The sequence below is a fragment of the Phoca vitulina genome, unplaced genomic scaffold, assembly GCF_004348235.1.
Source record: "Phoca vitulina isolate PV1807 unplaced genomic scaffold, GSC_HSeal_1.0 scaffold5, whole genome shotgun sequence".
Classification (NCBI taxonomy): domain Eukaryota; kingdom Metazoa; phylum Chordata; class Mammalia; order Carnivora; family Phocidae; genus Phoca; species Phoca vitulina.
In genome coordinates, this window is record NW_022589708.1 from 66,252,774 (window position 1) to 66,274,372 (window position 21,599).

Below are 21,599 nucleotides of genomic sequence, written 5' to 3' on the forward strand. Positions count from 1 at the left end.
TCAAGAAAATCACTAATTCCTTTAAAGATATTAATTTGTGACCTATAAGACACTAGCAATAAGAAGCATCAGTAGCATTCTAGTTAGGTACAACTATACTTTCACCAAAATATTGTCTATGATAAAATATAATTTCATGCTTTCAAAGGGAATGTCACAAAGTAGTATTTCTGGAGATGTGTAACTTTGTATTTTATAAGCAACAGCAACATTTCTTATTTTAGTTTTCATTCTGTATTATATAACATTTTAATTATTTTGGTTCGTTATAACTAGGCCTCATTTTCTCAGTGCCACAAGGGGCAGAGAAAAGTAAGAGGTGCTTTATAAATAAAAAGTACTACTGCTTAAATTTTCTGAAAATGGGCACACTAGCCATATTGATTAACCTTACTTCTTTACCAAATGATAAATTCAACTATAAGGTAAGCATATATTACAGGTATCTACTCCTATTTAATGTTCCATTTTGATATTGTTTATGCCCATCAGTCTACCTAAACAGATTCCTGCTCACATTAAAATGGAAATGTCAACAGGAAACACTGATTAAAAAAAAAAAAAACAACTCTTAAAACACTTCTTGAGCACAAGATGGAAAATAAAAATGATAGGTGACTACTGCAAGCACTATATAACTAAACTCCATTCTAAATGGAGTATAAAATGTAACAACCTTTCTTCCTTCCATTTAACAGCAAAATAGTGTTAAAACCATTCTCTCTAAAATGAGCTTGAAAATAGACAAAAATTTGTTTTCAATTGTTGATTTACATTATGCCAATTCAGTATCTGTGGTCTAAAGAAATAATTCATTACTTGGATTTCTTAAATACAGATACCTTATTTCCTAGCACTTCATTGATATACAGCATTATTTCATAGCATGAATTAAAAATCTGTGATTACAACACAATAGTTCATATTAAAAAGCAAAAAAAAAAACTTTACATAAGAACTCTTTTAAATCTCAGTTAATACAAGTGTCTATAATGGAATGGAAGATCTGGCCATTGCTTAGGTCTATCAAATGTTCTAAATAAATTTTCAAAAATATTAGAATTCTATAATATCTATAGATGCATTCTCAAAGAAATTCATCATTTTGAATTACTCAAATTATAAGATTTATTTATTAGTTATCACTTTATTAGTTAATGGTCTTATTTTCATGTCTTTTGTGGTCTACTAGGTCTAACCTTCAAAATATGTTTTCATTTTTAAATGACTAAATTACATACAGAAATTATTAACAGAATTATTAATCAGCCATGTAATTTGCCAAACTGTTATTTTTGACTAAACAAAACAAAATTTTAAAATAAAAAGCATTCTTAACACAAAAAACCAAAAAGGGAGTTCTTAATTAATTCCATATAAAAGTAATTTATAATTTTGCTGAAATGTTATATAAACATTATAACATACATTTAACAATAAAGATCACTCACATATGATTATTATTAAATCTTAAAATAAAATATATCCCATCCAATTTCCTTTCATTGGAACCAATTAACATCTGATTGTACATATGAATGAAATTTGTTTTCATTATATTACAATAGTTTAGTCTAAAGGTTATTGTGAATAATAATTCATCAATGCATTGAGAAAAAGTCCTTTTAATGAATATTTTAAATATACCAAAGATAGGTCTAATATTAAAGATGGTATGGAAACTCAAAATATAACCAAGTCAAAAATTTCATAAATAAGCAAAAATAAAACTGAAAACTGAAAACCTGAAAATTACTGAAGTAATACTAACCTTAGAACCCTGGACATGCATTAGACAAAACAGACAACAGATCAAAAAAGTACAAGAAAAGGAAATTATTAAAATTAAATAAAAATACAATGTAAAATTGAAACACAAAGTAATATATTTAAAAATTATATTTATTTTATTAGAAGCAAAGTTCTTAGAAGAGATATTCCTTTTATAAATTACATATGATTAAGATTAAATATCAAATATTTAGACTAATGTTTATTTTATTTCATTAGAGTAACTCTGCCCAAATAATATATAAATTATTTATATTTATATAGTTCATATACTAAAATTATGCATATTCTATTTTATAAAATAAATATATTTTCCTAGCAGATACCTAAGGAAGCATTTTAATAAATAAACTAATATGATGTCTCTGTAAAAGCCCTAACTCAGTACTGGGTTAGGCAGGAATGACTTAAGGAAATAAACTATTTATACCAACCTTCTAGAGTTTTCATTAAGGAATCATGTTATAATTTGTTTTCTAAAATATTTGGAGCCCTTCCTATAGATCAAAATCCCAGGAGTCAAAGAATAAAATACTGTAGTGATTATAACTTAAAAACCATTTTCCCTTGCTAGAAAAGAACTTACTGATACACTAATGAGGCCTTCATGTGAACTAAGCTAACTATATAGATATTATACTAAATTTCAGAGTCTTAACTGAGAATTATATTCAATATATTCAAAAGTGTGGCTAGAATTAAGTTTCACAATTAAAGTCATCAACTGTTCTTATTGTCTGATTTTTGACAACAAATATATGTGAGCATAAATTTCAATAAACACCATTTTCATGGTACACTGTATAGGAAAATGCATAAAAGCCCCCTGAGAATACTACAGTATGATCAGTATTATGAGACAAACAAAAAAATTAGTAATTTAGTAATTAGTAAATCAGTAATTAGTAAATTAACTCCACATTCTGATAATGGTAAGGAAATACAAACTAAATTTAAGATCTTGTCATCATTTTTTTGACAGAAAATATTGCTCTTCTTTCATGATTATGAAACTATTAGGAAAGCCAGAAATATCAGTCACTATTATTTTTCTTAACAGACAAGTGACACTGAATTAAATTCTAAACATTCAGTGTTTTGGATGGTGGACCAAAATGATCAACTTAAAATCACAAAGTGATTATGCAATTTGTATTTGATCCATGTTCTTTGCTTCTCTTCATTTTTTTTTCTACAACTCCTTACTTTCACTCATGACCAACTTGTACAACATATAGAGAATAAAAGAAAGGGTTCAACTGACTAGTCATAGAAATACTAACTCTAAAAACATCATCAATAACAACAAAAATAATTCCTCTCTCCAAAACCAAAGATTGGTCAAACTGTATACTAAGAAGTTTAAAATTTTTCCCTGGGTACTAAAGTTAAACCCATTGGTTTAATTTATAGACTTGAAACTATTTTTGTAATTTATTTTCTATGCTACATAGGACTTTAAATAATCTAGGCAAAGCTAAAATTGCAAAAAGTCCTGCTTCTTCAATGAATATTAAGTTGAAGGTGTTCACTAATACTGTATACGTATACTCTTTTTTCCTTAAAGTTTCCACTGAAATATTACAAGTAACATTAATCTAAACAATTCAACTTTTCTTACATGATGATACTGCAACAGCAATACACAAATGTTATCCTTAGTGGAAATTAGTATATGCATATGAGATCCCAAAGCAGAAAACAGACCACCACTATGCCAATCCCACTGGGATAGCAGACAAAAAGACTATACCATGTAAATCTTTTGCCATCAAAATGAATCACCCATTATAAATAAATTTGCCTCAGATACCCTATTTTAGAATTCTGAATATGGCAGATTATTTTATAAATGGGAAAATTACTCTATCATGACAAAGATCTGAATAAACAGTTCCGAAAGGGCACTAAATGAAGGAAACATCAAGAGCCTTCTCCATCTAATGAGCTTTACACTTATTACTTGTCCTAATTTTCACAAACTCCCTGTTAAATAAGCATAATTAACACCTTTTCAGAAATGAAGAAATTGAGAGTAAGGTCCTATCTAGTAAGTGGTAGAACCCAGATTAAAATATAGATTTATCTTATGCCAAAATCCATAATCCATATACTTTATATTGAATCCTAACTTCAAAAAGATTGTGTCTGAATCTCACTGATGATGGGAAACAATTCTGTTTTTGATGAAAATGAGATTTCCATACTTATACTGAGAAATGGGAAAGACATATTCCTGAGATGAGCTTAGTATCATTTTTTCCAATGGTAACTATAAAGAAAACCTATCATTACCCTGTTTTTGAAAAGGCTATCCTTCCCCTTAAGTGAACTGCTTATGAACAAATGTGGAAAAAAAAAAAGTTGTGCGTTTGTTTGGGGGTCCATTTCTGTGTTTTTGTTCCGTTCCATTGAACTACGTCTTTCTAAGATACTACACAGTCTTGATTACTGTGATTAATATATAATGATTCTTTCAAAATGGTTTTAATTATCCCATGTGAATTTTTTAAAAAATAGTGTTTATGACTATAAAAAATTTTGGTGGGATTTTGAGAGGAACTGTGATACACCTAAATATCAATTTGGGGACAAGGGTTACCTTTATTATGTTGAGTCTCCAACCCATAAACATGGTATAGTCTCCATTTATTTAGACCATCTTTGATTGCTTTTATAAGTCTTTTGTAGTTTTTGGAATAAAAATATCATATATTTATTGTTATATTAAAACTAAGTATTTCATACTGAGTGATTACATATGGTATTGTATTTTTAATTTCTGCGTCCACATGTTCATTGCTAGTAGAAACAAATACAACTAATATTGTTGGTCACCTTGGTAAAATAGAAAAAGAAGAATACTTAGCATTCTATTTACCCTCTCAAAATTAAATACAATTTCAATATTAGACATGTCAAATGCTAAAAAAAAAAATTAGTATGGCTGAATGTGAAGTGTTACATATCTTCTAATAGAACATAATGACCACAACATTCGATGAAATTGTTCTAAAAATTAAACTAAATATTCAGTAAGTCAAATTCAAGTTCTTGTTTAATAGGAAATAATGAGTTTATCTTAAGCTCTAACTACTGAATTTTCAATGGTCAGTAATAAATAACAGCTTTCACTCTAAAACATTATACTATGACATTTGTATTTTATGTGAGGATCATGCTCTAAGTCAGCGGTCAGTGAACTATGACCCATAAATCAATCTGCCCCACTGCCTGTTTTTATAAGTAAAGTTTTATTGAGACAAACCCACACATTCCTTTATGTAACTGTCTATGGTTGCTTTTGCAGAATAGCAGAGTTGAGTAGTTCAGACAGATACCATATAGCTCACAGAACTGAAAATATTTATCATCTGACCCATACAGAAAAAGTTGGCCAGTCACAGGCATCCATCATTATTCATATTTATTCATGCACATATGCATTTAATGAATATTTTAATATTTAAAATATCTTAAATTTTTTTTAAATATCTTAAATATTTTTAAAACTACACAAACCTAAACAAAATCATGAGATCACTCGAACATCAGTATCAAATGTTTCTCTCTTCATGTATCTAGGATTGAAATTATAATGGCACCTACATGACAATGTTTTCTTCTGCTAATCTGTATACTGTCAATGCTTCCTTTTTCACTTTTGGATTTTTACATGTTAAATCTAAGTCAAAAGCTCTTTATATATTCAGTTCTAATTGTCCTCTTTATTTAATCTCCTCTTTCCCAACTTTCTCCCTCTACTACATTACAATTTTTCATAGGAATGATACACAATCAAGTAAGAGAAGACAATACTCAGTAGTCAGCACCAATCATGGTTCTACTAGTATAAAGTGGGAAAAAACATTCTGGCTGTTTCTTTTAAGGAAGCAATTTATTCAAAGAACATAATCAGCTATTGTATACCAGGCACAGGTACAATCAGTTAAAGAACCAAAATGACAGAAATATAGAGAAATAGACAATGAAAAAAAATTTCTACAACTGAATGAATTCCTAAGTCTGTTAAGAACGTTGTAGGCAGGGCACCTGGGTGGCTCAGTCAGTTAAGCGTCTGCCTTCAGCTCAGGTCACGATCCCAGGGTCCTGGGATAGAGCTCCACAGCGGGCTTCATGCTCAGTGGAGAGCCTGCTTCTCCCTCTCCCTCCCCCACCTCAGGCTCGCTCTCTTGCTCTCAAATAAATAAATAAAATCTTAAAAAAAAAAAAAAAGAGTATTCTAAGCAATAAGTAGTTTCAAATTGCAAAATATAGTGGTCCACACTGCAAAGGTAATAATTTTGGAAGTCAAACCTCAAAATGTCAGTATCTTTATTATATATTCATTACAAAATAAAAAGTAAATTTGGGCAGTGAAATAGTATGTAAATCATAACATTTATGGACAATTTATTTTAGTAATTTCATATTTTCTCTATCTTGATGGAGATCTTTCAGCTTTAAAATTTGGAAGACTATTTAGTAATATGAATATTTCAAGCTTATACAAATTTTAATACCTACTACTAATTTTATATAGAGGTTATCTTCAGTTCTGCACAAAATTTTAAAATAATATAAAATGAATTTCAATACAACCTTTTAAAATTTCTTGATGACAAATGATTATTCAGAAAACATTAAAAAATTTTATATGATGAAGAAAAATGTCAGGAGAAAATATTGATATTTTTCAGTTTTTAATGTATAGAAGGGAAAAAACCCTCTCTGTTTCAATATTAGAATTCATTTTGAAAATCATACACAACTCTTGATTTACCTGAATTTGGTGTAAATCACCAGGAGAAATCAGAAATTGAAGAGAAGGGATGGTAGGTACATTAATCTCACAGGATATCTACATTCTTCACATGCCATCAACTATTTTTCTTCCTGGCTCCATTTCCTTGCTTAGCTGCTAATTTCATTAAGGCCCTAATAATGATGATCTATTTGCTGCTCTCCTTCTTGAACTAGCCTGCTTGCCTTTGTCAACTTCTTGAATAAATTTATGGATGAAATCAAAGTGTACGTGCCTGTGAGGGGGGAAAGATGTTGGGCATACAATCTTTCGCTGCCAATATTTAAGTTTCAGTGATACTTTGGCTCTGATGGCATTGAAAAAACTATAGTGAGAAAAGGAATCATATAAGAAAAGCTGGTTAATAATGAAATAAAGCCAGAGATTAATTTGGAAACACTGCTCCACCAAGTAAAAGACATCTTAACAAAAGAGCAGGTTTCTCTGTGGGGAGAGCATACCTTTTGGGCTCATGGATTTGTTTCCAATATGGTGGCAGGAACACAGTCAATATGCGAAGTAGAGTTCTACATTCTTTCCTATCTGGGCAAGCAGCTGTGGAGTCTTTTTTTTTTTTTAATATAAGCCAGAAATTTTTTTAAACTACAACTAAAATATAAAGTTAACATTGACCTATTATGTTTTAAACATATAGTTAATATTAAATGCCTTTAAAACTTAATATATTTCAATGTTTTATCTAGAAAGACAGCTGTATCTTTTTAAATAAATGCTGAACTAGATAAATTCAGATGCAAATGCTATTACAGCCCATATGTCTATAAAAAGTTTTTTGAGTTTTTTAAGGATTATGAAATTGTTCAAATAGTGTAAAAGTGGTATGTTATTTATATTTTTTCTATCTGAGGTGCCTAAGTTTTAAGTAAGAATTCATTAATTTGGTTCCCTTTTGGAAGCAGATTGCTGGCTTCAAGATTAAATCTCAGAGAACAAGAATGTAAAAGTCCCATATATAGTTTAAAATAATATTAAGTTTAGAAATAATATTTCAAGCAATTCACATGAGGTTTTGCATATCTAATGATTTTTTTCTAAATTTAGATTTATGACTATTTACTTACACAATAACCATGTGCTTGTATTTAGAATTTCAAAAGTAATAGAATAAAAATTTTTTAAGTTTACCATAATATATATTTGAAGAAATAGGCAATATATGGAAAATAAAGTTAAATCATTTATAGTTTTGGCTCTTCTTCAAAAGTATTCATCAAATCACCAGAGAAATATTTTCACAGACACACATGGCTGAAACCCAACACTGACAAAAAGAAATGGGGAGAAGTTGCCTTAGGTGAACGTGTCTCCTTAAAATCTGTTTACAGTAGAGAACACTGCTGACAGGCTCTAGTCAGGTAATTACAAAATACACCACTAGATGGAAGCCAAGTACTTACAGTTGGTGATGTAGCAGCAGAGAGCAAAGGTAAAATTCCTCCACAAGCAATAATGATGTTGTCTACCATTTGGGAAATGAGGTGAATTGTGTTATGTACAAAAATAATATTTTCATTACTATTGACAAAATCCATTACAGACTTTGTGGAATGACTAAAAGAGCAGAAAAACAAAACACAAATGAACATTTTACCTTAAGAAGTTAACTTTCTAACATTTATAAAGTAAAAAATATTGAAGAGTGAGGCAAATTTAAAATGGAATTATTAGAAAAGAAAATAATTTACAATTGAGATATCATACTACCGAAGACTTAACATTCATCCCCGCAGGGTTTCTTTGTATCCAAATGTATTAATTCATTACTGGGTTTCTGCTTTAAAACTACAGTGCGTGTTTATTTTGTGTTGAAATCAATTTTCCTTATTTACCATCTTCAGGTACTCTAGAACAACTGGATAGTTAACTCTAAGTTTACCTTTCAGGCAGTTTCTGTTTATCACCAGATTGCAGCCCCACCTGTGACCAGCCATATTGAAAATGTATACTGCTAGTCACAGAAGTGACATGATAGGGAAATATAAATAAATCAGCAAAAATTCAAGGACTTATTGAATACAAGGAGGAAAAATATCTTAAAGGTCAGCAGTACAGCTTTTCCATACAAAACATGCAACTTAGATACCCAGAAAAATACACTGCTTTAATTTGATGTCTGTCAAGAATATGAACTGTTTTCTAATGGGAAAAAAGAGATTACTCCATGATCAACTGTTCTTTTTTGTTCAATTTTAGTATCTCAAATTTGGTCTGTTTTTCGATTTTGAAGTTCCACTTTTTCCTTAACATCCCACAAACAGCTGTAGACATGAAATGGTGTCCACACGTCAAAAAGCTCATCAAGGAAAGCTGCCAGTTGGTTTCCGTACGGATGCCAACAGCCAATTCTGTCAACCAAAAGGTTCAATTTTATGAAAGACTGAAACAAAAACTCATCCAATTTTTATAGGAATTCAATGGTATCTGGTATGCAATGGCTACTCCAATGTTGGAAACAAGGCAAAGTGCTATAGGACTTAAACACTGTAACCGATCCAGTCAAGAAGACAGTGAAACCAACTGAGGCATCATTCACTCCAAGGACTCAGCATTAGTTCACTAGGAGGGCTGTGGCCACTTTCTTCTGTGTGTGAAGTTAAGTAATGTTCACAATATTTACAATAAGAAAAAGACCTTCCATTGCTCATGATGTATCTTACTGATAGCAAAAAGAATTAGTCATGCTTCTTTTCATATCACATGACGGTGGCAAGATGAGAGAACATGCTTATCTAACACTGTTTGGTTAAGGATAAATTCTCTGAAGAAAAAGCATCAGCAACTGAATGGAAGGCCAGATATCAGTTCTTCTTTAGCTGATACTCAATCTTTAGCATGATCAATTTTAAGTCAATGATTCTCACTCTTTACAATTGTAAACTATCATCTATGACATCTTAGATGTCAAGATGTTTGCCCAATCCTAAAAGTAAGTGCTATCTTTTAAAAAATTAAATTAGGATCACCTGGATGGCTCAGTCGGTTAAGCATCTGCCTTCAGCTCAGGTTATGATCTCAGGGTCCTGGGATGGGCCCTGCATCAGGCTCCCTGCTCAGTGGGGAATCTGCTTCTTCCTCTCCCTCTCCCTCTGCCCCTCTCCCCTCTCCTGCTTGTGCACGTGCTCTCTCTCTCAAATAAAAATAAAATCTTTTAAAAAATTAAATTATGTAAAATTCTGTTTGGGGAATTTTATGACAGCTCGTGAAAAAGAACAGAGACACATGGTATCTATGTATATGTTATGTTTCCATCATATGTTAAAGGAAGGAAAGCTAAGTATCTCTCATTTGGGGACTACTAATATTGTAATTAATAAGTTACACTATATATCTCCATTGATAAGTCATGTTAACAGTAATGTATTTCATTGTATTCCAGTTTCCTTATTTAGCATCCCTAGGTAATTTAGCAAATAACAACACTAGCAATGGAAAGACCATTGTTTCTATCACATGAGTAGCCTAAGGACAAACTGATCAAATAAAATTAGAAGTAAAAACTTTCTGTGGCAGACATTGACTGTTTTCCATAATAGTTATTCCTTCTTCCCTAACACAATCTAGATTTTGTTCTATTGTTGAGCTAGATCAGGTATAGGAAAGATTGGCTTTATTCCAGCTACTAGGTTATTAACCAGTATTGCTCTAAATAGGACAGGCATTATTAATAATCCTATTCCCCTTTGCTGGTGATTGACTGCTGGCACATGAGAGGTAAGGGGGAGATTTCTTGAGGGGCTTCTTTTAGAAAAGAAGAAAGGAGGGGAGGGTAAGGAGTGGGAAAAGGAAAAAGTAGAGGAGGAGGAGGAAGAAACAGAGGAGAAGAAAATGGGGAGAAGAAAAAAGAGGAGAGAGAGGAGGAGGAAGGAGAGGGAAAAAAGAGGAGGAATGAAGAAAAGGATGAAGGAGGAAGAAGAGCCCCTGCCTTCTAGTTGGCAAGTTTCCTATGTTGAACTGGTACTGGGAGCTGAATCAGCCACCTTGAATCTCAGAAGGAAAATTAGGCGAAGCCTCCTTCAGTCCAGAGAAGACCATGCCACTGATTGTTTAAGTCAGTGGGGTACTCTGTCACAGCCATCAACTTCCTAATTTATGTGCATGCACACATAAATGACATACTCTCATAACTGCTTAATTTGTTGCATATTTGCTATTAGAAAATTAACTGAAAGTGAGGCAAGGTAATGATTTAATTTATGCAGACTTTGTTTTCCTTAAGTGATGATTTAATTTATGTAGACTGTTTTCTTTTTTTTTTTTTTTTTAAAGATTTTTATTTATTTATTTGACAGAGAGAGAGATAGCGAGAGCAGGAACACAAGCAGGGGGAGTGGGAGAGGGAGAAGCAGGCTTCCCGCTGAGCAGGGAGCCCGATATGGGGCTCGATCCCAGGACCCTGGGATCATGACCCGAGCCGAAGGCAGACGCTTAACGACTGAGCCACCCAGGCGCCCCAATGTAGACTGTTTTCTTTAAGTGATTATATATGAGCTGATACTAACTACTTTAAGGGTAAAGGCTCTAAAAATAGATGTTGTAAGGTGATTTTAAATTCTATTTTAACACTATATGTTATAATCTTATTACCAAGAATATATTTAGTATATGGTATTAATTTTAACAGAAGAATAAAAATGTGGAAACAGCTTTGAACCAAAACTGAAACTTTTTATTGTTGTTGCTAAATCTCTTTTATATATAGAATAGGCAAAATTTTGCTTTTTAATTGTCTTAAACCTGAATTCTTGGGACACCTTTTGACTTGAGCCCTAGGCCTTATAACCTTTGTGAAAATATTCAAGTTTCTATATAAAATTTCAATGTTGGATTACTTTTAGTAAATTCAATTTGTGAGATTATTCAATGATATAATTCCCTTACGGATCAACTGATGTCACTAATTTAAAATACTCATTTTCTTCAGTGAAAGTTGCCTTATTTAAGAAAAGAAATATTTCTACCTCCTCCAAACATGTACATCTGTTTCTAATGCAAATAGTAAATCGGTGAGAAGTCGCTGGTGCATTGGAGACCATTTAAACTCAGGAATACGGAACATTGTAGTGCGTGGGCCTGGGCTGAACTGGCGCCGCTGTTCCTCAGTCATCGGCATTCCTCGAAATCCTAAATCGACGCGGAGATCTCTGTCTTGCTGTGTAATAGACCGACCCTGAACAGCCTAGAGAAAGAAAAGGTGAACTTTTGTAGACTGCAAAAGAAATTTTCAAAATTTCTTTTGTTTCAAAAAGAAAACAGAAAGTATAATCAAGTGAGTGAGTGAGTAAAGCTTTGCATATGACTTTGGTAGGTTATATATCTTACATGTATTATTCATCTGGTGATTCCCTGGACAGAAACCTTTTTGAGCTGAAGAGGCTACTGTTATTACTTTTATTTTGCTGTTTCAAAAACTATGCAAGGTAATCAAATACCTCAGGTCTAACACCAAAGTTCACATTGAAAACCAAGTCCTCTTTACCCCTGTTTATGGAGTCTTCATATTAGACCACATTTCTTCCTTAGGAAAGTGAGCATATAACTCACATTGAAGTGTACTGGATATATATCATCAACTAACTATAATTGGAAACACAAGATTAAAAATATTACTTGAACAGATTCAAGTTAACTCAAAGTCTATTTCACTCACAATACTTCAATTTAGAAAAACAGTACATTTATTTGATAAGTTAGAAAACCAGAGAGTACCTACAAACTCTAAGTGAAAACCAGGCAAGCCCGGTGATTACCATGTTCAATAAACAATGCACCATGCTGGGGCGCCTGGGTGGCTCAGTCGCTAAGTGTCTGCCTTCGGCTCAGGTCATGATCCCAGGGTCCTGGGATTGGACCCCACATTGGGCTCCCTGCTCAGCGGGAAGCCTGTTTCTCCCTCTCCCACTCCCCCGCTTGTGTTCCCGCTCTCCCTATCTCTCTGTCAAATAAATAAATAAAAATCTTTAAATAAATAAATAAATAAAAACAAGGCACCATGCTTTCCTTTCTTTTAAGTCTTTACCTAATTCAGTATCTCCACTCCCTTCCAGTTATCACTGTGGTGCAACTGCCACAAAAAATGGAAACTGGCAGTTAATAGAGAAAAAATAAAAATACCTTTCCCATACACAGAAGATACTTTTTGTTTCTGTTTTTATTTTCCAAACACACAATATATTATTAATATTGTTACTAGAGTACAAAGACACCAGAAAGGTATGGTTTACTTTTTATAATATAATTCTAATGGAAACATGTTAATTTTATCTTTGAGGACATTAAAAGGTGAGTGGAAAACCTGGAGAAACACCAAAAAACAAATCATTAAGTGTAAAATTATTTTTCAACTCCTAACCATAAGGTAATTTAGCCTAGAAAACAAGGAAGTAGTCTTAAAACTCAAAGGTCCACAATTAAAATTCGTATCAGAAAACAGCATCTATTTTTAGCTTTATTCTGGTGAGGCCAGAACTGCAGCACTAATGTTTCCTCACCGCCAGGCCTAAGAGTCTTTAATTTTCTCATAACAGATTCCTATCCAAGTGGTTGTAAAGAAAATTCTCACTGCTAATAACTGCACATTTTCTCAGCCATATTACCTACCTTACAGGGTGGTTGTGAGGATTGAATCTGAAAACATATGGCACAGTGCCTGGAACACAGTAGGCACTTGATAAATAACAATTCCCTTTCCCCTTACCCTTCATTTCATTTATCTGTTCAATCTGGGCTCTAAGTCCTCTTTTCTATAATTCACAGAACAAGGTTGGGCCTGAAGCTTTAAAAGGTTAAAATTAATCAAGTATTCAGAATGAAGATCTTGAGTACAAAATGTGTAAATTTAGTCACAGAGTCATAACCTATTAGAATGGGTAGAGCCCGTAAAGGTCACATTTTAATCGAGTACAACCTCTTGTACTGTCTAAGGAAATTCAAGGCCCAAAGAGGTTCAGCTAAGTTCCACAGACAAATTGTGGCAGAGTTGGAAATACAATTCAGGTATTTTAAATGTCTCTTATGTATACTACCACACTGTTTGATTCCATAAATTACTATAGCACCATAATTAAGTATAAACATGGTGTAGCTGGTAAGAAATGACTCTTACTGCTGTGGTGCTATCAACTCATTATCTGTTCGAAGCATTTTTAGAACTCATGTAGGGTAACTCACTTGCGTTGTAGCAGTGGTCTGGATTTTTCGAATTTCCTTTCCTGATTCTTTGCCATCGTCAGATCTCTCAGTGTCTGAAATTATACTTCCTGCATCAATATTTGGTACAATTTTGCTACCAGATGACTCAGTTTCCAGAGTTGTAGCGGTCATTTCAGCATACTCTAACCCTTTAGAGGATGACGCTAAGTCTCTTTCAGAAATACTGCTCATTCCATCTGAAGTTGTATGGATTTTGAACTCTTTTTCTTCTATTATACTTGATGTACAACTCAAGTCTACACTACCAGTCATGTGAGCAAGCAATCCAAGATCATCACTAACACCAAGATGTACTTGTGTATCCTGGATATTTGGAATAATGTGATTGCTAGAAAGTTCAGGAAGAAGTTTCTCCTCCTGTTTGGGTATTTTATCAAAGAGAAATGACGTACTACTATTAGGAAGTTCATCTTTCTCATCTGCTAATGTTATCAATGGACCGTTATCCTTTTCTTCATTTTTTTTAATGATACCAACACTTCCATGTACATTGTTCTGGAGTTTCTCAACAGCAGCACTATATACATTATCCAACAAAGATTCAACCTCCACAAGGGCACCATTCTCTCCACCTACTAAAGTCTCTGGTGATAAATCCATATCATCAAGCTTTACTTCTGTTGCTTCTACTTTCTCTGCTTTTATATCAACTAAAAGATCATGCACTTCCACATGTACACCACTTCCCGGTCTATCTGAATTTCCAAGAATATCATCTGACACTTTTGTTGACATGAGCAAGTCTCTAGTATCTGTGCTGACAGGGTAATCTGTCTCACTTTCTGGACTCTGGCTTTGTGAAAGATCTTCTATCTCTCGAATTTCCATTCCACCTTTTGCTCCTGTAGTCTGTGATGAAAGACCAGAGATAGTGCTCACATTCCCTTTTTTTCCCTTTTTAATGTTTTCCTCCTCTTGTCTCTGATATTCTTCATACATTTTGGCTAGGTATTCCTTATGTGCTTCATAAGTGACCTTAGGAATAAGTGAAGAAAACATTAAGGCATTTTATATACGTACCGAGAAGAAAAAAAATACAAATAAAGTTATGGTAAAAGCAAAAATGGTGTCAAAAATTTTAAGATTTCAAATAATTTTAAGATAAGTTCCATTAAGTAACTGGAAATAATCATCAAAAATAGATATGATTTATTAGATGACTTGTAAACTAACAACATTAAAGTTTTAAGTACAGTAATCTTTTCTTTTAGATCAAGTATTTCAATGTTACTCTAACCTAATATGCCAGTTGAACTTCTACATATTTGAATTCAGCTAAAACAGAAAAATCAGCTAATAATATATAATATCCAAAGTACTATTGCTATATCAGTTTTCACCATCTATTACTCACATGTGTGCCTACTTCTAACAACTAAGATTTTTTAAAAATCACACATATCTATAAACATATACATTTTCAAACTATTAAAACATCACAATTTTATCTTTATATAAGCTACTTTAATTGGTTACTTTATATAAACTTGTTTAATAATAATTATGATGGGGCGCCTGGGTGGCTCAGTTGGTTAAGTGTCTGCCTTCAGCTCAGGTCATGATCCCAGGGGTCCTGGGATCGAGCCCCGCATCAGGCTCCTTGCTTGGCAGGGAGCCCGCTTCTCCCTCCCCTCCCTGCTTGTGCTCTCTCACTGTCTCTCCTTCTCTCTATCTCAAATAAATAAAATCTTTAAAAAAAAAAAAAAGAATAATTATGATACATATTTTTTCATAAAAATGTGATGTTTTTTCTTATAAAATACTACTTTAAAATTTGTTAATGTAATGATAAAAAGTGTCAATATATTGTAAAATGTAAGTTTTAATAGAAATAAAAAAATTCTACTAAAATTGAAAATAATAGGGGCGCCTGGGTGGCTCAGTTGGTTAAGCATCTGTCTTCAGCCTCAGCTCAAGATCCTGGAGTCAAGGGATCTAGCCCCTAGGCAGGCTCCCTGCTCGGCAGGGAGTCTGCTTTTCCCTCTCTTCTGCAGGTCCCCCTGCTCATGCTCTCTCTCTTCCTCTCTCTCACTCACTCTCTCTCAAATAAATTTTTAAAAATCTAAAAATAAAACTGAAAATAATAAAGTTCAATAACTTTCCTTATAGGCACATATTATATTGACTTATACTTAAATGATAACAGGATTTTATGTTGAGAGGGACCTTCCTTTGGAGATTACCTTGATACAAAACCCCTTTATTTTACAGAAGAGGAAATCAAGTCCAAATGTGGGGGCTGACAAACTATGGCCCATGAACCAAATCTGCTTATCACTTCTTTTGGTAAGTAAAGTTTTATGAGAACACAGCCATAATCAGTTTTTTACATATTGCTTATGGCTATTTTCACACTACATGGCAGCGTTAAATTAATTGCTTCAGAGGCTGTACAGCTCCCAAAACCTAAGAAATTTACTATCTGTACATCTAAAAACATTAAAAAAAAATGTTTCTAACCCCTGCACAAAAGGACTAAATGAATTTCCTAAAGTCATAAAACTGAATTGTGGCATAGGCTGGAGTAAGAGCCAAACTTCTGACACCCATGCTTTTTCTATGACACCACATAATGAGAAATCTTACAGAATCTAACGTGTACACAACTGTTACTTTTAACCCACTACTTTCTCTTACCAAGATCAGATAACATTTGAAATATAAATATATAGATTCTTAGAATTAAAAAGATAATGCAATTAAAAATACCATTAAACACTTAATTATGATTCACTTGGAAATAAAGGCAATTTCTGACTACTTTTAAAAAGTCTTAAAATGTATATTTCAGAGTGTATTTCATGAAATATTCTTTTAAGAACCGGTAGGTATGTTTTAGGTAAAAGAGCTATTGACTCAGACTCAAGCTATAAAGTATATGTGGGGTTACTTCTGGGGTCTAAAATTCATAATTCATAAACCTGGGGTTTCAATTTAATGATCTATAAAATATTTCATGCTCTAACAGTTTATGAACAGAGAGAAAATAAAACCAAAAACAAAAAAGGGAGAAAGGTGAGATAAAGGAATGGGCCATAATGTAAAATGCCCACAAGATGGCACCAGATGAATGTTTACAGCCATTCAATCCACAGCTGAAACACAGATTATAAATACTAAATCTCTTGTTACCTTGGAATGGGCTATTGAGAGCGTATCCACCCAGACTCTCCATCCTCCCCATTCATATTTTATTGCATGATACAACAGAATCCGGAAGATATTGTAGACCATCTCGGTAATCTTCTGTTCCTCAGAATTTTTAGGATTGATATAGCCAAGAGAAAACATCCAATCCTGCCACACTGAACACTGCAATAAGCATCTAGTGGGAAAAAAACTCATTAAAAATACCTAGTTTATATCAGAATTTACTATTTTGAAATTTAGATAAAGAGTGAAAATATGATCTGACCTAGATAAAGCAAGATGCACAGTCATTCTGCACATTCTACATTCTATACCTGGAATGATTTCCTCCCATTTTTCTACCTGGAAAAATCCAAATTATCATTTCAAATTGGTTTCCTAACTCTCCCAGTCAGATTTAGCTACTGTTTCTTTACTCCCTCATCATATGTACCACTCACAATGCACTTAATACATAATACATTAATCATTGTTTCGTTATCTTCCCCACTAAATTGTACCAAGACTATATACTAAGACAACCTGCACAGCACAGTCCTTTATACATACCACTCAATAAATATCTGTGAAATTAAAAGATTCAGGAAGCAACCATAGCCTTAGATTGTATCCCATGTCTTAGCTAACCAGTTCAAAAATGCCATGACAACAATCAGTTACAGACAAAAACTGAGAAAAGCATAGATGAATATGAGCAAATCCAACATGATTACAATAGATGGGTGTCACCAAAAGGAATGGTGAATTTTAAATAAGGGTTTGTGAATATGTATATTCACAGAAACGATTAAAATATAATATCCACATAATCAAATAAAAACATAAAAATAAATACAAATATAATGAATGTAGATTATATCAAAGAAACATAAAATGCCTTTTCTCATAATTACAATTATTTAGCAATACGGGAAAGATTTGACAAATGTTTTGAAAGAGATTGAAGATAAAGGAGAGAAAATAATTATGGAATTAAGTTTTATTATGGTATTGAAACTGCTTACCTTCTATTTTCACGGCTGTTACTGAAAAGTTTTATCATGTCAGATAAAAATAAACGACGAACTTCCATCAGTTCTGCACTTGGTGTAGAATTTTTTAACAGAGTTGCCACCACCTTAAGAATCACTGTAAATGAACAACAAAAAAAGAGGTCAAGATTTATAATTGCATCATATCTTCCACTCAAAAAGTTTTACTCATTTTCAACTTAGCCTTATGGTAGGTGAGTTAAAAGTACCATAAACTATGGTAATCACCATAATGATTAAGATGGTTATGAGAAGTTTTGATTTAGTTTTCCATGTTACCACATTACTACTACATCACAATAAAGAACTGCTGTTCGGCTAGTATCAAAAAAATAAGAAATAACAAGTGTTGGTGAGGGATGTGGAGAAAAGGGAAGTCTCATGCACTGTTGGTGAGAATGTAACTTGGTGCAGCCACTGTGGAAAACAGTATGAAGGGTCCTCAAAAAATTTAAAATAGAATTATCGTTATGATCCGATAATTCCACTACTGGGTACTGACCCAAAGAAGATGAAAACACTGATTCTAAATGATACATGTACCTCTATGTTCACTACATTATTTATAATAGCCAAGATATTGAACCAACCTAAGTGTCCACTGGCATATAAATAAAGATGTAGTATATATACACAATAGAATATTACTCAGTCATAAAAAAGAATGCGATCTTGCCTTTTGCAACAACATGGATGGACCTAGAGGGTACTATGCTAAGTGAAAAAAGTCAAATACCGTATGATTTCACTTACATGTGGAATCTAAAAAACAAAACAAATAAATATAAACAGACTCATAAATACAGAGAACAAACTGGTGGCTGTCAGAGGAGACGGGGGTAGGAAGATGGGCAAATGAGATGGGTGAAGGGAATTAAGAGGTGCATACTTCCAGTTACAAATTAAAAAGTCACAGGGATGAAAAGTACAGCATAGGGAATATAAAAAGAATTGCTGTTTGCTCACTTGGATTCTGAATTTTCACTGTAGAATCTGGCTCTGGATGTGGTTTGTGTACAACTTGAGTACATACTTGCTCTGTCAAGATCTGAAAGATGAAGAATTTGAATTTCATTTAGAAAATAATTTAAATCATAATTTCAAAATATACAAAGAATCTGCAAAAACTGTCAATTCTGTCAAATTCAAATGAAATCCTCTTCTAAAGGGTCTTCCAGTCATTCTACATCTTCTAAACTCTTTAACTCTTTAGTTTCCAAATTTTATTTATTATGGATAAAGACAAAAAAGAACCAAAATCTTTAGTAGGAAGGATTAATTAGGAAATCCAAAAATTTATTCTGTTTGAAATACCTTCACAGTGTACATCCTTAATATACTTACATTATGAAGTGTAAACATGACTCTTTATGTCATCATTAATAAAAAAAACCTTTGAAAATAAGTAAATAAAAAAAAATGTCTGAGCCTGGGTCCTAACTTCAAAATGAAGTGTGACAAGGGAAAAATCTTTATTAAATATGTGGCTCATTGTCATTTACCCATGAATTTTTCTTTAAACCTTTTCCAATAACAAAAATGACAAAAAGTTGACCAAATGAAAAACAGAATTCTAAAACGTTTTCTAATTTTTCAGTCTCTATGAGTGCTGGATTCTTACACATCTTTTTTACTGTTATATTCCTAGCAATCAGCACAGTGCCAGTACTCAAACATTTGTGAAATTTAAGAATGGATAACTGAATTATATATAAATAATGGATACTCTGACTGTTCACTGTGTATACCTCTATTCTCGCACATATAAAAAATCCAGTGAGACTATACTTAATAAAGATGTAATTTTATACTAGTGATTTAATTTCCTGTTTAACTTTACTAAGTTCTGAATGAAACTTTTAGTTCAACCTAAAGTAAGGTACAAAATCTGTGCATAAACCATAAAAGTTAGTTGAGAGCCTAGTTGTACATAGCTGTTTTATAAAAGCTGGGGGTGGAGAAAGTAATCATGAGCCAGAGATGATCCCATCTGATTAGAAAAAGACCACGACATCCACCAGCAGTGGCATTTTTCTGACCCTTCTGCTCAGACTTGAGAAAAAAGAAGAAAAAGAAGATAGGAAACTGACTTATTATATATTAGGAATGTTTATCAAAAAGGTATTGACTTGAAATAAAAGCTAACCTATTACTAAAATGATAAATATAGGGCATAAGACCTTTACTTTCACTAAACACTTTGTTGTTAATACTAAACAGTGCCTCAGAATTTTCTGAACAGAACACTACAGACATGCACTATTCATCACATTGAGCTGACACATCGGACAGAAATTTCTTTGAAAACCCAAAGAATCTGAAAATGCTAAAGGACATTCAGTGGTTGCCATATGCTTACAAGACGTTTTCCCACCGATCTGCCCAAAAAAGCACTGGTGTGGACCTACAGCCGAGTGGACAAAATCCCTAAAATTCTGGTTACCAATAGATGCAAAATAACTGCAGACAAGCTTGGAAAAGACTAGGCCATACTTTCCCATGACAGACAACAGTCAAAACTTTCTCACCCCAAAAAGAAGAAATCTCATTATACAGAAAACAAAACTAATCTCAAAGAATCTACAATTTTATATTGTCCTTCTTAAGTCCTATTTGAACTTCTAAAGATAAGGGTAATAATTGCCTTGCCTATCTACTAAAACTGCTAGGAAGATAAATAAGTAAGGCTCTATATGTGAAAAGTGTTTTGAATACTATCAATATGAGCTTTTTAAAATTACCAATACATATTTAGAAACTCAATCCAGCAGGTATTTATTAAGAGCCATTTATGTGTCCACACTCTGCTACATGTTTGGAATGAGAAACATAGTTGCTAGGTGGAACTGTATTTCACGAATCAATTAATTAATACTCTAGAGACAGGCATAAATACATGATCCTGCTAAATAATAAAACATGGTAGACTGTCATTAAGAACCTATGTGAGTTTTTAAAAAGGAGAGGGAAATAATGAGATATAAATAAGGAGAGACGAATATAGATGTAAACATTTTAACGAAAGGATATGATTCAAGATGGGCCATGGAGGTTTGACTGGTATTGATTAGAGATATGCATAGGAACTAACCCCAGCCCCTACAAAAACAAAATAGTACAAAAGGTACACAGCCACATATGGACATGAAATCCAAAATGTACTTAACCCTCAGAGCACATCTCAATTCACACTAGCCACACTTTAAGTGTTCCATAGCCATCTTTATATCTTTTATACAATGTTGTCTGATATATACTGCCAAAAGGTCTAACTCACTTTGTCCTTTAATGTTGTTGCTTATCCTATTATTGGCATTATCACATGTAGAATTTTAAAGATCACAGTAACATAGAACTTATCTTAATTGGCCTTCTAAAAACTTTGCAAAAACCTCATATTCTAAAATATCATTATCAAAACCATAGGTTTGACATAGTTCTTTATTATTTCTATACTTGATTTTATATTTTTCTACAGTTGTAATGATATTTATTTTGACACGTTGTTTGGGGTTAAGGTAATTTCCCCAAACCAAAACAGAAAATGAAAGTAAAAAGAGCTTTCAAACTGAAGATTATCAACCAAATGCTTC

General features: G+C 32.6%; 1 protein-coding gene across 11 annotated transcripts in view; it reads right to left on the reverse strand.

Annotated features, from left to right (window-relative positions):
- NBEA (neurobeachin) overlaps positions 1–21,599 on the reverse strand; it is a 696,015-nt gene that overhangs the window by 451,622 nt on the left and 222,794 nt on the right. For 8 of the 11 annotated variants that reach the window (XM_032403202.1, XM_032403201.1, XM_032403198.1 and 5 more), the window contains 7 exons: positions 18,973–19,054; positions 17,980–18,103; positions 16,958–17,150; positions 13,784–14,800; positions 11,575–11,792; positions 8,014–8,167; positions 1,772–1,780 (listed from right to left, as the gene is read on the reverse strand). In XM_032403202.1, the coding sequence (XP_032259093.1) occupies positions 1,772–1,780; positions 8,014–8,167; positions 11,575–11,792; positions 13,784–14,800; positions 16,958–17,150; positions 17,980–18,103; positions 18,973–19,054 (1,797 nt within the window). The remainder of the gene's footprint in view (positions 1–1,771; positions 1,781–8,013; positions 8,168–11,574; positions 11,793–13,783; positions 14,801–16,957; positions 17,151–17,979; positions 18,104–18,972; positions 19,055–21,599) is intronic. The other 3 variants (XM_032403205.1, XM_032403204.1, XM_032403196.1) reach the window with 1 other exon arrangement.